This window comes from Pyrgilauda ruficollis, unplaced genomic scaffold (assembly GCF_017590135.1).
Source record: "Pyrgilauda ruficollis isolate IOZ18807 unplaced genomic scaffold, ASM1759013v1 scaffold14, whole genome shotgun sequence".
NCBI lineage: Eukaryota > Metazoa > Chordata > Aves > Passeriformes > Passeridae > Pyrgilauda > Pyrgilauda ruficollis.
In genome coordinates, this window is record NW_024512543.1 from 3791181 (window position 1) to 3815138 (window position 23958).

Below are 23958 nucleotides of genomic sequence, written 5' to 3' on the forward strand. Positions count from 1 at the left end.
ATTTGAAGTGCTGGATGAAGGAGGGTAGAAGGTCTGAACACAGCAAGTGAAAGGAAAGGGCCTTCAGTCTGTTTTCATGTGCCAATAACAAGTGCTAATAAACTTAATTAGGTTTTTTCATAGGGAAAACAGCAAAAATTTTTACTTCCTTGCAGTCTTATGAAAGTGTAGGAGATGTCTCTCTGCTCAGTCTGGAGCATGCCAGTGCAGAACTGAAATTCTGTACTACTTTGCTGATATTCCAGGCGACCCAGTTTCTTCCCCATCCTTCAAAACGAAACATTCAACCAAACAAAAGCACTGTTGCAGAGAACAGCAGAGTGTAAGAGTGAACTGTAAGTTTGTAATTTTATTTTATTTATTCTCTTACAAGACAATTTGGCATTCATCAGAAAACTCCCTTTTAAGCAGTGGTGCTCGCTGCTTTGAGTGCGGCAGGTTTTGGCTGTAAAACTTGCCTGTGGATTTCAGTGATTTCCTGAGAGGTACTTTGTGTTTCCCCAGCCAGTGTCAGAGCAGTCTTATTGTGGCCCATCTCTAGCTACACACACACAAGAAAGCTCAATTCAGAAAACCATCATTAAGCAGGGGCTGGAGAAGAGGGTGGAGGAGAGGAAGATCTGCTGGAAACTGAACAGGGAGCTCTGGGCCCCTGCCAGGACATGAAGGTGGGTGGCCATCCCTCTTGGGGGATGCACATCTCTGCAGACAGGTCTGTGCAGGCTGCTGGATGTGAGGGCCTTGCAGGCACACAAACCCTGCTCCTGGGCAGGCACACAAATCCTGCTCCTGGGCAGCACAGCACAAGGGTGCTGTGGTGGGGATGTTGAATGTTACGTTTGTGTTGGCTGCATTCCTCGTTCACAGAGCAGGAAAGGCTAGAGACCTCAGGCTGTTGCTGGGTGGTAGCTATTTCAACTTGAAGGCTTGTAGCTGCCTGAGAACAGCATGCTTTTGTTTTGCTTTTTTTCTTTTTTTTTTTTTTTTCTTCTGGTGGAAGTTTTAATTCATTGTGATGCTTTTTAAGCAGCTGGCAGAGATGTGAATAGACACTTCTTCAAAAGACTAGAATTGCATAACTTTGTACTTTTCCTATGCAAAGCTAATAAATTCAATGTAAATACAGTGGCTAGTGTCTGAAAGATACCTTGGCTTCTTCCATGAAATCCAATAACTATAAAATCACCTCTGCTGCTATGAGGGATGAAAGAGGAGAAATTTGAGTAGTGATACCTTAGCAAAACAAGAGCTGCAAGTTCTCTCTCTCCTAAGAGCTCTAATAAGGTTGCAGCTAGCCAACAGTGTCCTGATCAACATGTCTCTAATCTTTTAAAAGGTATTAGTGAGCCTTCCAGAGAATTGTGCTTTTTTGTTTCTGTGCTGTTAAATTGCTTTTATTTTTTTCCCCTCTGGATTCTGATTACAATGGGTGCAGTTGAAATTCCTCTGAGGCAAGACCAGCACTTGTTGGAGTATACATTGCATATGGGATTAGGAAGTGGTTCTCAATAGACTTGCAGTGGTTTATGTGTATATATCTGTTATTCAGGGAATTATGCCAAATTCTGGTAATATTGGTTGAGATGTGAATTCTAGCAGCTCTTGGCTTTGCCTTCAGACAGGGTAGCTGCTATGCTGTGTCTGAAAATATCAGCCTGCTTCCCTCCAGGCTTTGTATCACTGTTACCAGCCTGTTCCTCTGTCACGTTATGGGCAAGATGGCTGTAATGGGTGCTTTGTCTTTCAGCTGGTTTGGGTTAGCAACAGCTGATAAATGTGGGTATTTGTGTATTGGTCATGCCTGCAGTGAAGCAGCTTCGTGCTACAACCATTTTAGTAAAACATGTAAAGATACTTTGGGGTATCTTAGTTAGGCCTTGATTAAACACCAGAAGTGGTGTTTGACTTTGGATATGGGAATTTCATGTATTAGAAGTTTTTTTACTTGTGATGTCTGGGCTTTATAGAATATTTGACATTATTTACATTCTTCCCCACAGAAACCTTAGCTGCTGGGGTGGGTGGCTGCTCAGCTTAGGAATACAAGACACCTAGTGCGACAAGTATTGGGTGGGTGTGGTGATTTGCTTGGATTTGAAATGATAAACTGTTGGTTTTTTTCTTTTGTATTTGGTTTGTTTGAGCCAAAATAGTTTGCGTTTTCTACGAATTAAGATATGTATATATATTTCTATCTCTTGTCATTATAATAGTTGTGATATAAATATGTTTAATTTGGTCCTGGAGACCAGAGCTGTCTGACTGTCTAGAGGCTTTTCTCACTAAAAGCCAGTCTCCTGTGAGGTGAGGCTCTGTGGAGCAGTAACTGGCTTCAAGTGCTGCTGTAGCTGCGGGCACTTGACATTCTCTCTTGAAAACTTGGTGCTTCCAAAACTTGTGTTTTGGTTGGGAGCTCTTGGTATTGCATTCAGACCTTTCTTTTTTCTGTTTGTAACTCCATTATTTCACCAAAAATGTGCAGTTTTAAGCATGTTTTATTCCTTGTGAATATTAAGTAGAAGTTTTGCTGAGGTCTTGAACAACTTGTGTGTCAAATGGCCACTGATGCTGAAGAAAATCTCTCCAAAGAAACAGAAGTTGAAGGAAAAGCTATTTCAGTGTGTAGCCTAGATGAATGCCACAAATACCCTGTTACTGTCACAGACAGTGATAATTTTGGATTCTTCCTTGAGCAGACTGGTGCCAGTCTTGATTTAACAGGTTTTCAAGGAGAAGGCTGTTGTTCTCACAGCTGTTTGAAGCATGGTTTTTCACCCTATTTTTCTCACTGTTCCCTTTTGCTGTTTTCAGGTTTGCTGCCAGCCCCATCTGACTTTGTGGTATTTCTTGGTGCACTGTCCTTTATTGTTTTGAGCAATTACTTGAATATCTCATTAAAAGCTCTGCTCGTCAGGGAAAGGGAGAGAGGTGCCTTCTCAGGGATGGGAAGGAATATTGGCTGGGGATCAGTAAAACTTCTTTCCTTCTCCTCCAGCGTGCAGGGCCATCATCCCAGCCCCACTGACTTGTCGCTTGTGCTTGGTGCTCTCTAGTGACGTTTCTTGGGCACAGTGAAAACCACAAAATTCATGGGCTAATAAGGGTGGAGTACTGTGGGATTATTGCAAGTGTTCTTGTGCTTGCTCTCCCAGCTCAATAGGAAGCCTTTAATAAGAATTTTCCTAAATGGTGTTGCATGCGAAATGGGGATTTCTGCTTCACTCTTTTAACAAACAGCCATTTCATGAAATAGTGTGTTTTTTTGCCTTTTGGTACATTCCAGAAGACTTTCTACCTTTGCTGGTTACTGATTGATAGTTCTGTGCTGAACTCCCTTTAATTTTGCAATAAACTAACAAGGAGGCTGAGACCACAAGTTTATAGAAAACAGCTTATTTACTCAACTAGATTTACAAGGATGACAAAGTCAGGTTTTGTAATTTCAGTGTGGTCTAGGATGGGCAGGAGGAGTGCTTGAAAAATTGTGCTGTATAAATAACCAAACAAAAAATAGTTTGCTTATTCTTCTGTGTGAAGTTCTTGGGCCAACTGCCTCCCAGGACCTGCAGGGATTTTCTGCCTATGCAGGAACTTCGCTATTTCCAATAAATGAGGGTGTTGTGAGTTTAGGCACAATAAATAAGTTTTTTTTTACTTTTCTAATATGCTTTCAAGAAAACTATCATCTGCTGAAATCATATCAGTGGAAGGTGACTCTGTTTTCACAACAATGTATAAAGATTTTATTGGGGTATTAACACTGTTGTTGACTTTTAGATTAAATCTTAGTAGTAACAATGATCTATGTGGAACCTGAGTCTGTTTTCCTTGAGAAATCCTTGTGTCCATTTTTTTTCAGGTATTGGTACCTATAAAAAGTGAGAAAGTAATCAGAGGAGGAAGTTGTGGTGTTTTTCTAACATGTCTAAAATTAGGAAGTTGAAAAAGTGTTCCCAATGTCTTATTGTGTTTGTCTTTGGGTTTTCTAATTCTTCTTGCTGTCATAACACTTCTAATGGTTAGATGGGGTTATTTTACAATCTGAGGTAGCTATGCTGCAGTAAAATTTGAAGATTTGGAAATTGTGTGTTCCATCATTTTTGTGGTATTTTAAGTAGTAGACTTTTTCCCAGAAAGGATTTTGAAATCTGAATTGGAGTGAATTTCCAAAGAGTTGGTAATTCTGTCAGAATTGGAAGGCTGAGGATTGTAAATTTTCACTTGTTAAATAGCTCCCTTAACCAATGGCAAAGGAATAGACTGAAAGTTAAAGGCAGTGGTTCGTTGAACTCCATGGGAGACTGCATTGAGGCATGTTTCTAGTCTTACTGAGCTGTCTAGCTGACTCTTTTTTCCCTCTTTTAGCAGTGGAGTGTTTTTCACTGAAGAAAGAAACCTTACACCCTTTGTTCATCAGGAAGTAGGAACAGAAAAGCAATAGCAAAGCTTCCTTACCTGTTGCACATGTCAGGGGACAGTTGTGTGTGGAGAGATATGATGGCTTTATGTGAGTCTTAGTGGCAGTGAAAATATTTTGTTCCATTAGTTCATGTTGGAAATAGGAGCTCCCCTTAAAATACTGGTTGTTTTTTAAACACAATATATTTTAAAATACTGTGTATTTCAGTATGATAACATCAAAATACCATGTAGCAATATTCTCACTGTTGAGTGTTCTGCTGGAAGTTAATGAACATATGACTGGCTTTGAACCTCTTGAAAGGAAGCTGTGCTTGGCTGGTAAGCTGTCCAGTATTTGTCCAAAGGAACCCCCAACAGAGGCAAATTTTCCTTACCCACTTAGCCTGAGGACCTGGAATGTCTCCTGTACTAAATAGGTTGGATTAATGGCAGATATACAATGAAGTTGTTGAAGTGCTATTGCTCGTTCAGTGCAAAGCACTCTCTAGGAAGTCTGCTTGGACTGACAGCCCAGCTTGTTTCCAAGCACTGTTTAGTGGTAGTTTCTCTCAAGTGTGGCACCTATCAGACCAACCCAGACCTCCTTTTTGGTGGTTTGTAAGAAACAGCATAATTAACATCAAAACCAGCATGATAGACTGTGCACACGTGTATGAAGCCATGTATGAGACTCAGCTAATGCTGTCCATGCACAAATGTGATTCCTCACCAGGAAGTCACAGAGCTGTTTGACACCAGATCTCCTTTGTCTGCCTGGGTGTTCTCTCCATATCACCCACGAATTTAACCATTCCCTCAAACACCTATTTGCGACTCCCTGAATATGTCAAGTCATTTCAAAGGATGGCAGAATGCAATTTAAGCATTTCTTTCAAATTCATGAAGGAGACTTTGGGGAAAAATTAATAAAGCTTTTAAATGTGGCACTGGAATCATGTGATACCAGTACTCAGGGCTTCAAGTTGAACGCCTGTAAGGACTGGTGACTGCTGAAAATGTATGGTCTTGTTTAAATTGCACTTTTCACTGCCCAAAGTTTTACTCATGGAACAATAAAACTTGGCACTTTCCAGTAAGGGCATAAAGGCTGAAGTTTTGAAGGCAGATGTATCTATTCTGAGGAGTTTGCTGAATCTGGGTGCCTTTTTTTCCCATAACTGTAGCAAAGGAGCAGCTCTTTCCTTTTGTTAGCACCCACAGCATGTTTGAGTTAGTGAGAGTTTGGAGTACTCTGCACAGTCTCAAAGTGAGGTTCAAAGTGTATTATAGGAGCTGCACAAAGATATGTGAACATATGTGTGTGTGTGTATGTATATATATGATAATAAGAATACCTGTACCTGATGAAAGAATTTTGTAGTAGGTGAGGCTGCAGAAGTGTGCCAGTGAATTGGATGCCAAATGTAGTGCTTATCTAACAGCCTTGTCTTGTTGCTGAATTTGTCTTATGGGAAAACTGCATCCATGTTTGTTCTGCAGGCTTGGAGAAATGGGGAATAATTTTCAATTAATTCCAAAATAAACATTCTGTATACGCATATGGCTTCATCTCGGAGGAAGTGTACTTATTCAAGATAGTATTTAGATAAGTATTTAAGCAAATGTGTAACTGTCAGTGAAGTCATAGAACTTTGAATATGCTTAATTTCCATCTCAGAGCAAGTTGGAGAGGAACATTTACTTGAGTAGGACTCTGCTTTTTTTATCTGATTTTTTTGAACAGTATAGCAGGAAATCTAGTATATTAGTATTGAATAGTTACTGAAGAATACATCAGAAATTGAAATCTAGGTTCAGAGGCATAGCTTGAATTAAACATAAAAGGTGAAGAAGAGTTTCAGTCTTCAGCTAACAGTGCTGTGGAGTTCCTGGTTAAGGAGGAATCTGGAAGATTTAAAAAAAAAAAAAAAGCAGTTGTGTTATTCTTCTTGTTCATTTTTCTTTTGATTTTTTTTGAAAACCTTCAAAGTTAGTTTCCTTTGAAGGAGAGCAATATGAAATATAGTGTGCTTAGGTATTTTTTCTATTAAAAACGTTCCTTAATCATGGTAACATTTCTTTAAAATGTGGTGCATAAATAATAAAATACGTGATGGCACAGCACAAAGATTATCTTGGCATGAGTCTGGGGTGACTGAATCACTTAGAGAGCTTGATACTTGTTAATAATGTGATCATTGCAAAGTGTGCCAATGAAAACTTCATACCTCACCAGTACGTGTGAGTATAAGTTTGTTAGTGTGTTCTGTTTCAGCACATTTTCTAGTACTGGATACTCTGAATTTGTGAGTCTGTGGCTTTTGTGACACAGTGGAAACAAAGTGAGAAAGGATGTGAGACCTTTCCTTCTTGAAACCATTCTTATCCCTACTGACTCTTAGCTGCCTTCTCCTTTCATTTGCCTTGAACTGGTTTTGATGCCCATCCTATCACAAGGATGAACTAACTCACTAAAATGGAAGATCAGTATCCTAGCAAGAAAAATGGGAAAAGTGATTTATTTTTTTTCTTTGTTAATAAATTGAATTCTCCTACCCTGTAATCTTATGAACAAGTCCGCCATCAGTGGCAGCAAGGAGCTGTGTGTACCAGACTCTTTGCTGTCTGCTTTTGGGTGCTTATAGGTGCACACAGCAACTCTGGGGGAAACAGCAGTGGGGTGTAATGTGTTTCTCGTGTGTTTGCTGTTAGGAGTATTGCAAGCTGTACCTCAGCTGAGGTGTATGACCAAGCAAGGCTGTTATCAACCGTGCCCATGTTCACTGCAGTCATCATAAATGCCCACTCCCAAGAGTTGCATCCTGTGGTTAAGCTGTGCAGAGCGATCACAGCTAGCTCAAGTTTGTTCAGAACTTGTAGTCAGTAGCAGATGAGCATGAGGGGCATCACTATGGAGTTCTGAAGGTCTTGAACTCCTGTAGAGTAAGTGAAGATTTGACTTACGTGCTTCTCAGTTTGTCCTGTTGATACAGTCCATAAAGCTCTCAGGCACCATCATGCCTGTTTGCAGCACTGAGCTGGGTGGGCTGGCATGAGCAGGGAGGTATGGTCTTGTAAAGGTCAGGTACTCCATCACACTGCTGGCACCTCATGTCTGCTGCCTGAAGAAGACACAATACCCTGCAGCACCACTGCTGCGGCCACAACTCGTTGGTCTGACACAGCTTGCGTGGGGTCTCACAATGGGAAAAGAAAGGGGAGGGTGTGTCATATCTTACTGCTGAAAGTGTTAGAAAGCAGGAAGAAGCATGATCAGAGGGAGGGACAAGTAGTGGAGGGAATGCCAGAGAAATTCCTCTTCCTTTTAGCAATGTTAATCTGTAAATTTTTTCCAGTAAATTCCAGTGAAACTGCATTCAACCAAGTATTGTGTAGGATTCCTTTCTTGCTTGTCAAATACAGCTGAAGACAGGCCATTAATGTGAAAGAGAGTTTGTTTGGAGTTTGTCTGCTCTCAGTGCAAGTAGAAGAATCATTTTGGTACTTAAAAAAAATTTTTTTTTGAAGTTTATGTCAGTCAGCAAAGTGGACACCAACTGTTATTGCAGAAAGTGCAGCTGCTTAGAGATCCGAAGCATTGCAGGATAACTGTGGCTATAGCTATGTTCTTCTCTCTGTGGTGTTTGATCTGTTTGCTTAATGTTTTCTGTTACTAAAAACCAGTATGCGTTCAAAGGTGCAAGAAATTGTTCATCTCTTGTAGGCATGACTATTGCTCGTGCTGTCAGAGGAGAGCACTGTGGGTGCTATAATTTTGTTTATCAATCTTGTGATCCTGAAAAACACTAAAAAATCCCCTTTTGTAAAGATAGCCCTGTAACATTTAGTGCCTTTGTGCTTCAGATCGGTGGGGGTGTACCCCTACTGCACCTTCCTCCATAGCACTGTGCTTCAGCCAAAGGAAGAAATTGTGTCAATTGTGTGAAAATTACTTGAGAATAGATTTCCTATTTGCCATCAAAATGTTCATGGAATATGAGCAAAAGATGGAGCTCTTCGGAGCAGTAGTTTAATTTAAAGTGCCTGTATGTATCAGCATACCTTTGTTCAGTGTTTCATCTTTTTAACAATATCCCTTTTCCTCCACTTCTTTCTATTGACTCTTTCAGTTTCTGCAGGTAGTTCAAAATGTTCTGTGTTGAATTTGCTGAAGATCAGAATAGAGAGTCATCTCGATGCTATGCCTGGATTATTTCAGTCCTGGGCTTCTCTCTGCCTTCCAGTAGCTACAAAAATTCATTTCCCATCCCCCTCTCCTTGTCTGTTTGCAGGTTATCTTGACGAATCAGATTACCACAGCGCTGAGCAGTGGCCCTGGGGTCCGGGCAGACCTGGTGTCTCCAGCTGATGATTTGTCCCTGTCTGAAGGTAAGAAATCCCTTCTATCAGAACTGAAACTCTACACGGCCACAAATCCACACTGTAACTTGCAGTCTTCTGTTGAAATACAGGGGGCTGAGAGAGTCAGTTTATCAAGTCTAACCTAACACAGTCTTGAAAGAAAATTATTTTCCAGTTTCTCTGAAAATCCATTTATAATTAAAAAGAAAGTATGTGGAGCTGCTAAAAGGATCCGACACTTTCTAAAGGCTGGGAGTGTATTTTTGAGCCATGTCAGTTTCTCAGCATTGTACTGTCACTCACATGCATTTAAAGCATTATTTTTTCAGTCTTCTAAAGCTGCTACAAGGGGAAATTCACATGCTAGTCTGCAAATTTCATCTTATCTAATGGCTATCGTCGATTCCAAGGAGAAACAACTGCTCACAAAGGAAGGAAAAGCAGATCCTCTGTCCCGTTCCTTGAATTACACTTGTTTGGTTTTCAAATACAGTGCCTCAGACTGCACCTCTCTGTTTTGTGAACGTAATATGGGGATTTTTTTGATGCCATATATTACTTCACGTCTTTGTGCTTCTGTTTTCTGTGCAGAATTAGAGAAAAGTACTTTTTTGAGTAATAGTGAGGGCTTAGTGTGCTAAGAAGAAAAGATAATTCTGAATCAAGATTTACAAAGTAATATAATAATTTCAGTTTTCCCCACTTGTAAAGAATAGTCAGAGTACCTTCGTGAGGAGCAGATGCAGAAAAATTTTTTATTTAGTGTTCAGTTCATGCATAGACCCAAATGTATGATGCACAGCAATGCTCATCTTTCTTGCAAAGGCATGATAATTTCATGTAGGCTTTCCAGTTTGCATTACATGGGTATTTCCCCTCTTTGTCTCCTTGCTGCACTTTCTGGTGGTTTTGATCAGCTTCTCTGTGTTCTGGTTTATCACACACAGTTGTCTCAAGCTTGTCTGACTTTACACAAGTACAGCTCAGTGGCAAAAATAACTAAGCAGTGGTTAAAACTGACATTATTTCTGCAACTCATTTCAGTGGACAAGGGAAAGAAGTTAAAGGTAGATTTAAATGGAATGCCAAGGAGTAGCAAGTAACTTCAGTGCAAAGCCGTAACACTGATGTGTTTACTTCATAATTTTGTCAATTGAAGTCTGGCAAAGCATGGCCTATTAAATAATTTTGGACTTGTGCTTGTGGCTTTTATTGGTTCCACCCATTGCCAAAGTATTTCTGAAGTACATGGCTCAAATACTGCTCCCTACCTCTGGCAGAAAGATTTGAAATTTGGTAACTAGATTTGGAAGATAAAGGCATAATTTTTCACCTTATAATTTCCTTCTTGGCACAAAGTTGTTGTGTATTATCTTATTAAATTGTCTTGATCACGGTGCTCGTGCTTCTTGTGCTTTAGAATTGCTATGGATGAGCTTGCTCTGGAAATAAAGGCACAGCTGATTTTGATGTGGGAGTAATGACAAAATATGTTTTCAGTAAAACATATTCTTGTCCTGTGGCTAAAATATTTGAAGTTACTTAGAAAAAACACATGGAATAGTTGAAATGTTTCTGAATTTCCCAACATATATGAAAGATTTGCAGTGCTGTGTACAAGCCGTAGTTCCAGAATATTCCAGAATCAGGGCTACTCTAGAAATGGCCTAATGTTTTTTTCTAGCAGTTACAGGTTTTTAATTAACCTATCCTGTTGTGCCTAAACTACCACCACTGCTTTTCACCTTTTAGCTTAAGAATAAGTTAAACTATATTGGTGCTCTGTATTTTATTCCTTCATTGCTCTAATTCCTTGCTTTTAATTAAGGATCTGAAGTAGAAAAATGTATCAGCATCACACTTGTTGAAAATGGACATGTTTGTTTTGCCACAGGACAAGAACAGTACATACATCAGCAGTGCAGGCTCCTTTGGAAATTCAAGTTTTATCAAGGGATTTAGGGCTGATAAACTCCTTTCCTTCTCTCCCTTCCCTCCTTTCTTGACTAACATTGATATGGTATTTACTTACTGTGTTGTGTAATGGAAGAACACAGCGCATCTCCATGCTACAGGCTTTTCTCTCTGTCTTTCTGGATGGATTTCCGTTTTTCATCACTTTTAACCCCTGCTGTCTATCTGTGAGTAAATGTGGAATTTCAGGCTAATTCAACATCTGATTTCCATGTTTATCATCCTATCAAAAGGCACAGCTGTAGCCAGTGTGTTTTGGTGGGTTCTTTTAACATCACGGTGTTGACCTATCCTGGGAAAGCTCCCCCTTAATGTATTTGGATGTTCGTGCTTGAACAGCCTGAAAGCATCAATGAACTTCTGATAATCTTTTGTACTTTCAGAATCCTAAATTAATTAGTCTTCTAGAGTTGGTATGATAGTAATAATACTTACTACTCTTTTACAGTTGTAGAATTTACTGGAAAGAGTAGTTAGGTGAGTAGCCCCAGTGCACAGAGAGTATATGTTGCAGAGTCAGGGATAAGAGACCAGATTTGTGACTGGGTTCTTACCTCATTGTTCCATGTCACTCATCACCAACTAAAGCTGAATTTGAACCAGTGACCTAGATGTGAAAGGACCCATAACACATTATTAGTCCTGTTAGCAACTCAGACTGCTTGGTTTGTATATGTCTAATATGTTGTTTTAATCCTATCTGAAATCAGAGTCCCTTCACTATAAATGGTTTGCTAAAAGGGTAATCTTTCTTAGATAGAGGTAGAAATGAAAATTTCAAACTAAATGTGCTATTAGAAAGAAGTGAAATGTTATAGTGTCCTTTGTTTTTGCTTCTGATTGTGCTTGAGAATTGCTTGGGTTATGTGTTAGATTAGGCAAGAAACCAAGGAAGCTGTTCATCTGATGTGTGACAGAAAGTTAATCTGATGAACAAGCTGAAAGGACATTGTCAAGCTGTTTCAGGCTCAGAGTTTGTCTTCTGTAAAGTTGTAATCTAGTGCATGAAAACTTGTGTCCTAATGTAAAAAAATAGGTTAGATTTTTATGAGAACATTAATGGATTTATAAAAGCAGTGCTGGCTGTAAAATCCCACCACTTATGTAGCAATATAAGAATTCATGAACTGTTTGTTGGTATTTCTTGTAGGAAATGGTTATGTCCAGCTAAATTCCCAGATCTGTGCATACTTTTGCTTCCAGATAGACAAAAAAAAGGCATAGTTTGCCACAAATAATGTGATGAATACAATACCAAAGTTTCTCTACTTGTAGTCTGAGTCCTTGCATTCATTTGGTGTTTACATACTTGTCAGATTATGAATTGAAGGACTTAGGACTAATAATCTTTTTCTCTAGCTCCAAAATCCTCAGACTTGTGATGCTGTCACTTCTTCCTGAGGAACCAAACTCAGTTTTTACTTGTAACTTCACCATTTTTACATAGCCATGTCTCAAACTGTGTCATCAGAGGGGATGGTCTGGAGGATGATGGTGGACGTTGCTGTTTGCCTTACATTCTTGCTTTGTAGACTAGCCTCTGTTTAGTTCTTCCAGTCAAAGACAATTTGGAGAAGCCTAAAGTTATTTTACATTGCTGGGGTGGTCAGACAAGCCCAGGAGTACCTTAAGAACTAATGCTTTATCATTTAAATGTTAAAAAAATAGGTCTTACCCAATTAAAATAATATCTTATTTTAAAAAAGTTTAAGCTGCCTTAGGCTTCATGAGCAGTAGAAATATTTTGTATGACTGTTAATGAGTTTTTTTAAACAAGTTATCTGTGTCTATGAAGTTCACATTAAATTTTACCTAATATAAAAAGTCTTTAGAAACTAATTCTAAGCCTGTGTGTTTTCACACTAGCTGGACAAGGGAATTTGTGTTTCATTTGTGTGCTGCAAAGAGATAGGATAAGATGACCTACTTGAGGTCCCTTCTAGTCCACCAGTGCCTATGCTATTAATGTATTTGCCAGCTGCAAGCTCTAACTTCCTCTAAAAGACATCAAAGCCAAACTCTATCTTTCGTGGAAAAAATTCAGGGGCGTGTTGGTGTGAACAAGAACAATCTCCTCCTCCCACCCTGCACAAAGTGTCAAGCAAAAAAAAGGAATGCTCTCTTGGTCTTCTTCAGTCTCAGCTAGTACTTTCAAATATTTGTTTGAAAAAGTTGGAATTATTTTGTGTTTAAAATTGTCTCTAAACTTGCACTAGATCTGGGGAGGCCAGTGTTCAGTCTTCTGCTATTTGTGTTCATCAAGTGGTTTGTCATAGCATTGTATATTTTTAGTGCACAGTGTGAGCAATGAGTTTAGGCTGACCTTTTCATCTTTGTTGCTCTGATCTTGAATTCTTTTAAGCTGTTGAGCAGAAGTAGGCTTTTGTGTTACGGAGGCTGGAGAACGCTAAGCTGCCATAATATCTCCCACCCACAGGATTTTCCTACTTTCATTTAGGAGTGGATGGTTTGAAGCTGGAATCTTCAGCTTTTCTTCCTTGCTTTGCCCTTGATCTCTTGACATATTGTGGTGAAATTGTTTTATTCTTCCAGCCTCAGTTTACCTTTTTAAAATTTGGGCCTTTATTTTTATTCTGTGACTTTTTTCCTTAATATTTCAAGTATTATTATTTTCCTTAATATTTCAATATTTCTATGGGGAAAATAATGAATTTACCTTCTTTTCACCTCAGTAAGATCAGTTCTCTAGTTTATTACTTCTCTCCCTTCAAATCTTCTTTTTTCAGTCCTGGTGCCAAATTTAGTGAAAACACTGAAGGAATTATCAAGTGAACTGAGGAGCCCCCAGAGATCAAAGGCTGTTGCTCAGTTTAGATTTGTTTATTTATTGATTTATGTATATACTTAATGCTTAGGGTTGGACTCACAGGTGACTTGATTAAAATAAAAAAGTATATTCGGTGAAGCATAAACATACCTGTTTTGCAGGAACCATGAGTTTATGAATCAAGTTGCTGTTAAACAAATTTCTAAAACACTTCCTCCATGTAGTTTTAAAGCTAATGCAGAATACTTCATGTCCTCGTGAAGTTCTCCAGAGTGATAGGAATTTAAATGCTTTGGAAAATATTAGAAGAGTTTGGCATGTTTTAGGCCTTTAGTATTTTAGCTGAATGCTCTGTAAATTAGGCCACGTCTATGCATACTGAAGGGTAAATTTCCCAACTGAGACTAGCGTGTGGGTGTGAACCCTAAAAATTAAAGCATGTTCCTGTAAAGAGGGGACCATGTCAGTGTATGTAAATACCTGAAGGGAGAGTACCAAGAGGATGCAGTCAGGCTCTCTTGGTGGTGTCAGACAGTAGGACAAGAGATAATGGGTGAAAACAGATTCACAGCAAGTTCCATGTGAACATGAGGAAGAACTTCTTTACTGTGTGAGTGAGCATGTACTGGAACAAATTGCCCAGAGATATTACGGAGTCTCCCTCACTGGAGATATTTAAGAAGCATCTGGATGCAATCCTGTGCAATGTGCTCTAGAATGACCCTGCATGAGCAGGGAGGTTGGACCAGATGACCCACTGTGGTCCCTTCCAGCCTTACCCATTCTGTGATGCAGTTCTCTTCTTGGTTTACGGAGATTGGGAGGTGCTGCAGTACAGCTTTTGCTGCATGATATTGCTACAGTCTTGATGATACAGGGAAGCATGGTGAGATTTGCATCTGTATTTGCTTTGATATGAATTACTTTTCTTGCCTGAAGGTTTGATCAGTATTTAGGGCTGACATCAGGAGCCCTTCCATGATGGGACAAGAGAGCTCAGTGAGCCACAGGATTTTGACTCCAGGTCTGAGCCTTGGACATCTCTGACTTCAGTGATAGAGTTGACAGAGTTGCTTCAGTCACTGATTCTAGTGCATGTAAGCTCAGTAATGAAACAGCTGGAGTTGTTTCTTTTTAATTCTTTATTTTGCTGCTGGAATTCAAGTCTCAGCTGCATTTTAAGAATCTGCTCCAGCAGAGACCCTGTAATCCTCTTCACCAGCTAACAATTCTGTGGGAAGCTTTTTATTCCTTCAGTCTGCTCTGTCTTTGAGTTACTTCTTCAGTTTTCATTTAAAAATGGTTAGCTGTACTTACTCTCAAAGGTGAGAAGGAGCTCATGTTCCTTAACCTGCTGGAAGTACAACATAGTACATCTACTTCAGGTAAACAGAGGGCACCAAAAAAGAGAAGCAACCTTGATAAAACTCTTTAATAAATGAGTTTTAACAAAAACAGGCCTTCTTAAAATAGGATTTCATTCTTGTGTTTTCTCTATATTCACATCTCTTGTAACTCTGTGCTCTTAGTGGAGTCTGCACTCTTGTGCTTCAGTGGAAGTTCAAAATCCCTTCAGGTTGTAGAGAGCAGCACAGGGCCGTGCACCATCATTACAGGGCCTGGAACGAGTGATATTAACCATTAGGGGAAATGATACCCTGGTTGTTTCTGCAGGAGGCAGGGTTGTGGTTGTGTGCAGCAGTTAGATTTCACAATAACAGTTGCCATGTTCGTCTGTACTACTTTTGATGCTATATTTCACCAAGTGGGAAGTAATGACATAATAACATCCAGACAAATTTTAACGGCTTTTTAATCAAAAGATAAATCTCTCAGTAAAGCAGTGTCACAGAGACTGTATGTGTCTGTGGAGGTTCCAGTTTGAATGACATATGCATAATCACTTGATCTAGACTACAGAAAGGTTGAAAATTGTCAGCAGGAGCATTCAAAGACCTCCATATATCAGTTTAAGAGAATCTCCATTCCTCATATCCTAATTGCCATGATGAGAGCGTACAAAGTTTTACTGCTTTGTTGTGGTTTCTTTCTGAAGACGTGATGTGACTTAGAATCATTAATCAACAATTTGTAATCCAAAAACCCTTCAGGTACATTTTCAGGGAATCATTCATCTATGTAATGAAAAGCACAGTAACAGAAGTGATTACAGTCATAGTTGAGTGGTTAGAAGGTTGAGTTGTTGCCTCTCAGCTGCTATGTATTTTACCTCCACTGAGAAGTGCAACTGAGTACGTGCTACACCTTCCAGTGCAAAGCAGGTGAGTTTCCATGAATCCTGCTGCACACCTCAGCTTACTCCTGTGCTCCTCTAACTGCATTAATCTTGAGAGCATGCACAGATCAGTCACTGAACTTCAGTTGATGGCATGTAGGTGTAAAGTACTGTAAGAATTTGCTGTTGGTCTTTTCCTTATGCCCTAAAAATGTTTAAAAGTAAGGTTAACTCATATTTCAGTGTAGGTGAATACAGAACTTTTTACTGTGGTCCTGCAAATCAGTGGTTTAAATCAGAAACATGAGGCCTGGCTTGGTTTGAATTCCTTCTGCAGCCCTACACGTTGCACCTCAGTGTTGGTGGACCTTATCTTTCAAATTACATTGTTAAGAAATGAATTCAAGGGTAAGAAAGAGCAAAACACCACTTGCCCCTGTGCACAATGACCAATTAAATTCTGTCTTAACTCACTGTGGGTTATGCTTAAATCTGTACAGAGGTTGGGGACAAAATATTCAGCAATCTGTAGCATTAATCCCATTTCTTCTGGAGTTTTATAGTACCACCACTGGATCTTTCTTCTGATGGAGCTGGAAGGGACTATAGAAGAATTCTGATACACAGGAAAACATCGCTATGGGAATTACATTTGGCTTGTGGCATTACATGAAACATATGGCTCACCTGCAGAACTTGAAGCAGTTAAGAGTAACCTGAGGTGCAAATGCTATACCAAAAGGGAAGGTGAGGGTGAGGGAACAGAGAATAATTTTAGAGTCTCATGCCTATATTCTAGTTGCAGTTCCAGCTGGGTTTCCTCTGGGTTTACTGCAGGATGTTTGAAAAAAGTGGCTCCTTGTTAATCTCAGGCAGTTTCTATGATTGATGATTCCCCTTAATCGTAAAAAGAGCACATTGGTGTTTCTGCTTAATTTGTGTCTATTTCCTGCTTTATCATTGCAATAATAATTTATTGTCTTAAATTATGGAAGTTTATAACCTGTTAGCCTTTCTTGGAGGTTGAACTTGGGTGCTCTCTCATGTGAATGAACTTCTTCCCAGTGACAGTCTGCTCCTAAAACATTACATTGAAACACAAACATCACACAACAATAAAAGTCAGTATACGGTTGGTGCATTATTTCTTAATTTAATTAAAATAGAGAGCATGAGCAGATTTTGCATGTTTCACATGAACAAATTCATCTAGTCTGGACTCTACTAGTCTTCTCATAGTATCAGTTACAGTAAAAAATAAAAAAAGAAGCATTCAGAGGAGAGCAACCAAAGTGGTTGCAGTGCAGTGCAGGAAGATGGGTGAAGAAATGGTAGAAAGAGAAAATGCCGAGAGGTTAACTAAAGGGAAGCTATGTTTTCACTAATTTCTGCTCTCTCTGCTGTTGCTCCAGTCCCTCAAGCAATCTACAGAATATTCCTGCGTGAGCTGATGCCTAACTAGCACCAGGAAGGGGTAGAAAAGACAATGGCTCAAGTATGAATAGCTGCTCTGTTAACAATGGAAAATTTGTCACAGAGAAAGCAAACCAGATGTTACTACTGAGTATGCAGCCATGATTCTTTAGGAGTAATTTGAAGCAGTCTAATACCTGGCAGGAGAGTCCTTGTTTCAGGCTGGCACATGGATATGCGAGGCGGTAGTTTGGGCATGTTTTAGCTGAATATCCGGAAGTTGGTTTTGAGCACAAAATCTGTTAGGCCAGCTGTTCCCAAATGGTTTGGGTTTGTGCCTCTGTTTTTGGTGGTGAACTCACCCCAGCCAAGCTTGCGACCCTAAAGACGAACACAAACAATCACATCTCTGTCAGGCTTGCAACCCCACTCTGTGCGGCTGTGACCCTGCTGGAGGTTACAACCCCGGGTTGGGAATTGTTGGGGTGGACTGTCAGATAGCCCTGCTGGGGGAGCGCTGATATGCCCCATCCAGGCCAGGATCATCACAACAAATGCCTTCAGATCTCACAGTAATTTGTAGGCCCCTGCCACCGGTCTGAGAGTGCAGCTTATTAGAGCTGACATGTCACTTTGGTACATCAGGAACATCTCGGGGATCAAAAGGTCATAGTCCTCCCACGCTGCCGCAGTCTTTCTTCATGAACTCGCCTCTCCCTCTTCCCTGTCAGTTGGCTGGCAGCGAGCCCCGGCGCCCTCGTGGCGCGACTCGGCCACGGCTGCTGGATGGGTACCAGCTGCCACTTCTGCCACAAAACACCCTTTCCAAAACCGTTCTCCCCGAGTACTCCTTGCCTTAAGGAAAGGATCGATGTCTGTCTCTCTCTGCTGAAATAATTAAACGTTTTGTTAAAAGTAATTAAAAGCTATATAAGGCAATGTTAGTGGAAATGGGCTAAACCTTCCCCTTTATTTTGTAAAACTAATTCTGCTATTCATATACCTATGCATATGAGAACAGTTGTGGTTGTAGGATGATGATGGAGAAACAAACACAAGGTAGCCTTGTGTGATGGCTGGTGTAGCCCGCGAGGCTAAGGGCTTGATAAGCCATGCAAACAGCCTTTTTAGCATAAAATGACATGTTACAGATGTCCTAATTAGACATCTGATTTTTAAGCCTTCTTCTGACGCAATTTTAAGTGGAGTTTATAAACAAAATCAAAAATAGATTTCAAATTTGTTCTTTTGAAAGCATTCATTACCATAATGGAAAATAGTAACGTTTTAATAGCTAACTGATAGTCCAAGGCCAGTGACTTGTTAATTTACAGGCATGGAAGCTTGACAGTGGCATTGTTTTGTAAATCCAACAAGGGGAGGAACCTGCAACTGGTGATTTATTTTTACTTAGTTTTGTCAACAAATCCTGAAAATTGCCAATGATGGCAAGAAGGAAAGAGTAGGTTATGGTGCAGAAAAATATTAAAATTGCCTATCATTTGGATTAAAATCTGCATTGCATAAAATTAGCCCAGAATTCAGTCTGCACAAGTCTAGTTTCGGAGCTCTATGTGAAGTGCTTTGTTTAAGGATGTTGCTGGACTGATTTTCTGTGAGCTGGGTGCATAGAAAGAATGACACTGAAAATGAGAAAAGCAGTCAAGTTGTGAACTGTGTCAGTCACTCAAGTAAATGGTCATAAAATCTGTTGTTACTGGTCACTGTACATGTACTGTAAAAAAAAGAAAAAATTGATTGAAACTTTGCCTCTGTAACTTGATCGTCCCTTAAATACTAATTACACATCAGAAAATGGAGCATAAAGTCTCCTCCATCTGTCCAGGTTGGATGTGGTGCACAAAGGAACATATCCAATTCATAGTACCTCTTAGGTAATCAGATTAATATCTCCTGAACTGAACTTACCCTTTTGATAGTGAGTCTTTCATATGCTATGTTTCACATATCACATTCTGTTGAAGCTCTGTGGCTTTTCAGTAATTTCCTTGAAGTCTATATGTGGTATGTCTACCCTCTTTTGAGCTGTTCTTGGGACACGCATCAATTAGATGTGTTTCTGGCACTCTCTTAATGGCATGGTTTCCCTGGAGTCAAAAACTGATCCAAAAACTGAGATCATTTGTTTAATTTGAAAGCAAAAGGGTATGGAACTACGATTTCAGGCTTCAACAGCTATGCTTCTGTAGCTTTGAAGGAATGGGGAAAAAATTTTCATGTCTTGCACGCAAAATAAATAAATTCTAGAGTTGTTAAAATATCTGATTCCATGCAGTTTTTTTCTTCCCTTGCTTATCTTTCAGAAAATTTTTTTTTAAATAGTAGATTTTTGACTTGTCAAATTTCATTGTTTATTGGTTTTGCCTAGCAAAACAAAAGGTTGAGTTTTGTAATTTGGGTCTAAGGAAGAACTGTAAATTATGCAGCATGGTGCATAATTAAAATTTATTATAAGCAATCTGAATACAGAATTCTATTTCAAGTGTTTGAAGCTTTTGGCTCTAAGATGTCCTGGGAATGTGTACTGTATAGGAGGTCCTATATTTTTTCAAGTCAACTGAAAGCATGGAAACTCCCATTTTCAACCAGCTCCTCCAGTAAGATTCATTTTGAACCTCAAATTTCTTCCAGCCTGCATCTGCAGTGGGCTTTTCACTGAGATTTTGAAAGAAGTCCTCAATGATCTTTGCTTGCTGCATGCTTGTTCATTATGTGGGGTGGTTTTGATGTGCATAAACTAGAGAATTTTTATAAGAAATAAAACCAGAGATTTTGGTGATAGCTAGCTCCAGTAGTGCTCAAAGCCATCTTGATGGCAGAAAAATCTAAGCCAATTGCTGGTCATCAAGCCACAGCCAGAGCAGGGACATTCTCACAGGGAACCGAGCAGGCCAGTTTGGAAGACAGCAATGCTGCATTCACATGGTAGTTAGAGGGGGATCAACACCAACTCTTTTGGTTGTCCGACACGGCTGTGCCAAATTATTCACTAATGGGGACTTGCTTCTTAAACAAAAATATGAAATGTTTTCTCTTGTGTGTTTTCTGTGTGAGTCAGGCAATAGAGACCACTTCCAAAGATCAGTAGGAGGGTTTAATAATAAGCTCTTAATGCCTGTAGCCTGACTTGTGGTTACTGAGCTCAGGTAATACTTGATCACAAGAAACAACAGTAGGCATTTCAGCAGGGTAACAGTTCAAATCCTAGCTGATGGGATTTGACAAGCTCATTTGTGCTGAAGCCTGAGCTGCCGTGTCTTTCATTTACTGTTGTTTATGCTATGAAATATGACATTTTGTCTCCCTTTGGCCTACAGTCACATCTCAGTGGCAGTAAACATTTGCCTCAAGTACCAAATTCCTGGGTTCAGTCATCATCGGCATCTGCTGCTGAATGATCTTTCATAAATACCACCCAACTGACTTTTCCCTTGCTGTCCTCTCTGTTTTAACTTCAAACTGATAATGTTGATGTTTTAAGACTTGAAACAAGGCCTGTCATATTTGAGAGTTATGCTACCCACTGAACACTGCTACCCACTGAAGGGCGAGTGACTAAGATGGGCCTGCAGGGATTTTCTGAGCTTTAGAAGTTTGTATATCTTTTCTTGTTAATGTTTGGTAGGAATGAAGTTTAGGACAAACTTTAGTGCCTTCAAGCTAATGGAGTGCCTGTCAGTGACCAAATCTGAACCTCAAGAGGAAAAGTTCACAGTGGGTTCAGCTAAAAATGCCAGAAATCTCATGGAGTCTTTAGTTTGTTCTTTCGACTGTGCACCAGAATCATGCAAACGAGCAAAGACTGGTGACATTATTTTCCTCCAGGTTAGTATGAGGTAACTCTGAACAGCATGGGATCAGCATGTCAAATCCTTAATGGCTTTTGGCCAAGTCCTTGTCTTGGCTTACCATCCAAAACTGCCCAGTTCTGCTTTTCCTGAGGGTGCATCTGCTTCTTAGTCATCTCTGTTATGGTCTTGTGAGCTAGCGTGAAAGGAGCTGTTGGGATCCAGAGGGTTCCAGCAGCAGATGAGTCACAGAGGCAGAGAGGTCAGCACAGCATAATCTTTCTAGCATTCACCACACACAGTGTAGATATATCCTGAGATGAGAGTGCTTGGATGGGAAGATCCTATGGGCCGAGAGGAGATTATAGCACCTTAGTGCCATAATGAGTGCAAAGGACTTGGAAAACTTATTTTAATGAGCTGTGGATTTTCCTTAGGGATACTTTGTTTTCCTCCTTTGTTCTAACAAGGTATTTGTGTCCTGTAGACTGAATGGTAATTGAAAGCAAGTTCATTGATATGTAATATGTGCCCATGCAATATAGGGCAACTTTGACTTTATCATAGCTTGAGCCAGGATTTGGTGGTTCTTTTTTAAGGTGGTAGATGGTCACCTGCATTTTGGTATAGTGCAATTTTGAGTCAAAAGCATTTTGAACAAATAAGGAATGATTACAACTTTGTGTCTGTAAAACAGTGGACTTTCAGCAGATCTCAACATGATAAAGTACTCACTTTGATTGTGCTAATCAAATTGTGCTATTGAAAATTTTTGTGACAACTGTCATATGAATGAAAACAAAAATATGTTGTATCAGAAGTAGCATGTTCTGTGGAAATGTGTTTTTGCTGGTAAAATAAAAATCTTGAACCCAAAAAGGAGACAAGGCAGAGGTACTTGATCATAACTAGAGACACGTTACACAAAATAACATCTGGGTTATTGTCTGGATATTTCCTTTTTTTTCTCTCTCTCATCATTCTTCCACCCTTCAAATTAAAAATATGTTGTTTTGCAAGGTTTTACTTTTGCTAAACCAGTAGAAGAATAAAACAAAAATAAAACTGTTTCCTGGTTGGCCCCACTTCTTAGTTCCCTATGAAATTACGTGGTGTTTGTCTTGCATTTTGCACAGGTACCTGTGGTAGTGGTGTGCCATATACTAATTGCTCTGATAAACAATACCTTGCCAGTGGTTGCCTTGCATATAGTCATGGACAGTTCCTATACTCAATGGTGCCATTGAAAATGTTTGAGAAATTGCTGTCCAGTTCCAGCAGTTTAATTGCTAATATGTGTTATTACTTCAGAATTTAATAGCTGTTTCTGGTTATGACACAGTTGGTTTAAGCCTGCAAGCTTTTTAAAATGCTTTTGTTGCTTCCTCTTTGCGGTGCAGTTTCCTCCTTTGCTACCTTCAAAACATTGTGGTCCAGGGTGTTGGGTGAGGTGACATGTCCTATTTACACTCGGCTGGAAAAGACTGCGTCATGGGCACTTGAAGCTCTGTGGGGTTTTCTTAGTTCAGATGCTCAGATGTGGCTTCCTGTCATCACCTGATTACTTACTTTGAATGCTAAAATAATCTTGCTACCTTTGGTATTATTATCTGAACCTTAAAAGAGGACAGGCGTAGATTTTAATGTTCTCTCAGTGTGTCTGTTGTGGAGCGAGCATGGCAATCATCAAAACATTACATGGCATACACTCCCCCATAGTTAACCTCAGAAGAACCTCTTATTTTTCTCACTGGCTGCCTCTGCTGCCTTTCCAGTCTCCTCTCCATCTCCAGGGACACAATTCCATATTGATTCAATTATTGAGGCAGTCACACTCTTGTTGATGACACACAGGTCTTTCAAATATTAAATCAAGACATCAAGACCTAGTGATAGCAAGTCATGTCAGTAAGAAAAGGTAGCAGGGTCTGAAGGGAAAATATGTTTTACCTCTTAGTCTCATAGAATCCTGTGATGCCCGGACTGATTTTGATCAGTATAAACTCTTCCAGCCAGGGCCATGTGCCTTCAGTGTCTGAGCTGTAATAGCCCTGTGAGTCTCGTTACTATCAGTTAATAAACCAAGTGGTGATAATATTGTTCTTCCATTTTTGTCTTCATCTGGCTTGACCATGTAGTGACAGCAGAGTTGATAGCAAGCATTCTTCCTCCTCCCCATTTCCAACAACATTAAAGCTGAGTTGTGCTTGAAGGTTCTGCGATCAGAATTGTAATAACAGAACAAATAGGTCAGGAAACAAAACTTAAAAATGTTTATCTAAATCTCTCAATTCACCAGCCCTAAAAATGGCCCTGCCATCCTTTCCAGCAATTTCCCAGTTCCTTGAAATGGGAAACATTAAAAGAGCCATATAGTAGATATGTTTAGTTGGAGGGCTCATGATCATCTTTGTATGTGATAGAACTACAAAGTTCAACATACAAAATAGTGTCATTCATTGTTTATCCTCAAAGTTTTGGCAGAGCTGTGTCAAACACAGCTCAGCAGGATTGCTGCAGCCTACCTGTTTGAAAGCAGCTGGTGATTTGAAGTATCTCAGGTTCTGGAGTCTATGCTGAGGTAGCTTAAAGGGCATAAAGATTTTCTGGTTTGTTTTGGATTGTTGTTTTATTTTATAAAATCAAGGATTAAAGAATCAGACCCTTCACATTAGGCTTCTGGATAAATTGAAGTATTAAAAAAGATTTTCCTGTACTTGTTTTCCTATTTTTAAAATAACTGTATTTTCTTCCCTTACCCCTTTTTTCCCTTCTGTGACAGTCACTTTGAGGTTCTTTTGTGTTTCCTTCTGCATTTTCTGTACTGCCTGTTTCTTTCTGTCCCTTTACGCTGTGAACACTACAGACTGCACAGAGCAGTTGTACTGTCTGTTTCATCAGCGGTTTTCAAAATCTGGATGGGTAAAGGCCTGAGTAAGCTGGTCTGAGATAGCTGTCCCAGATACAGGAGGTAG

The 23958-nt window shown here is 39.7% G+C and overlaps 1 protein-coding gene across 1 annotated transcript in view; it reads left to right on the forward strand.

The window, feature by feature from the left end:
* Positions 1-23958, forward strand: part of RAD51B (RAD51 paralog B) — a 362630-nt gene that overhangs the window by 145694 nt on the left and 192978 nt on the right. The window contains exon 7 of the mRNA XM_041460006.1: positions 8694-8790. Coding sequence (XP_041315940.1) covers positions 8694-8790 — 97 coding nt within the window. The remainder of the gene's footprint in view (positions 1-8693; positions 8791-23958) is intronic.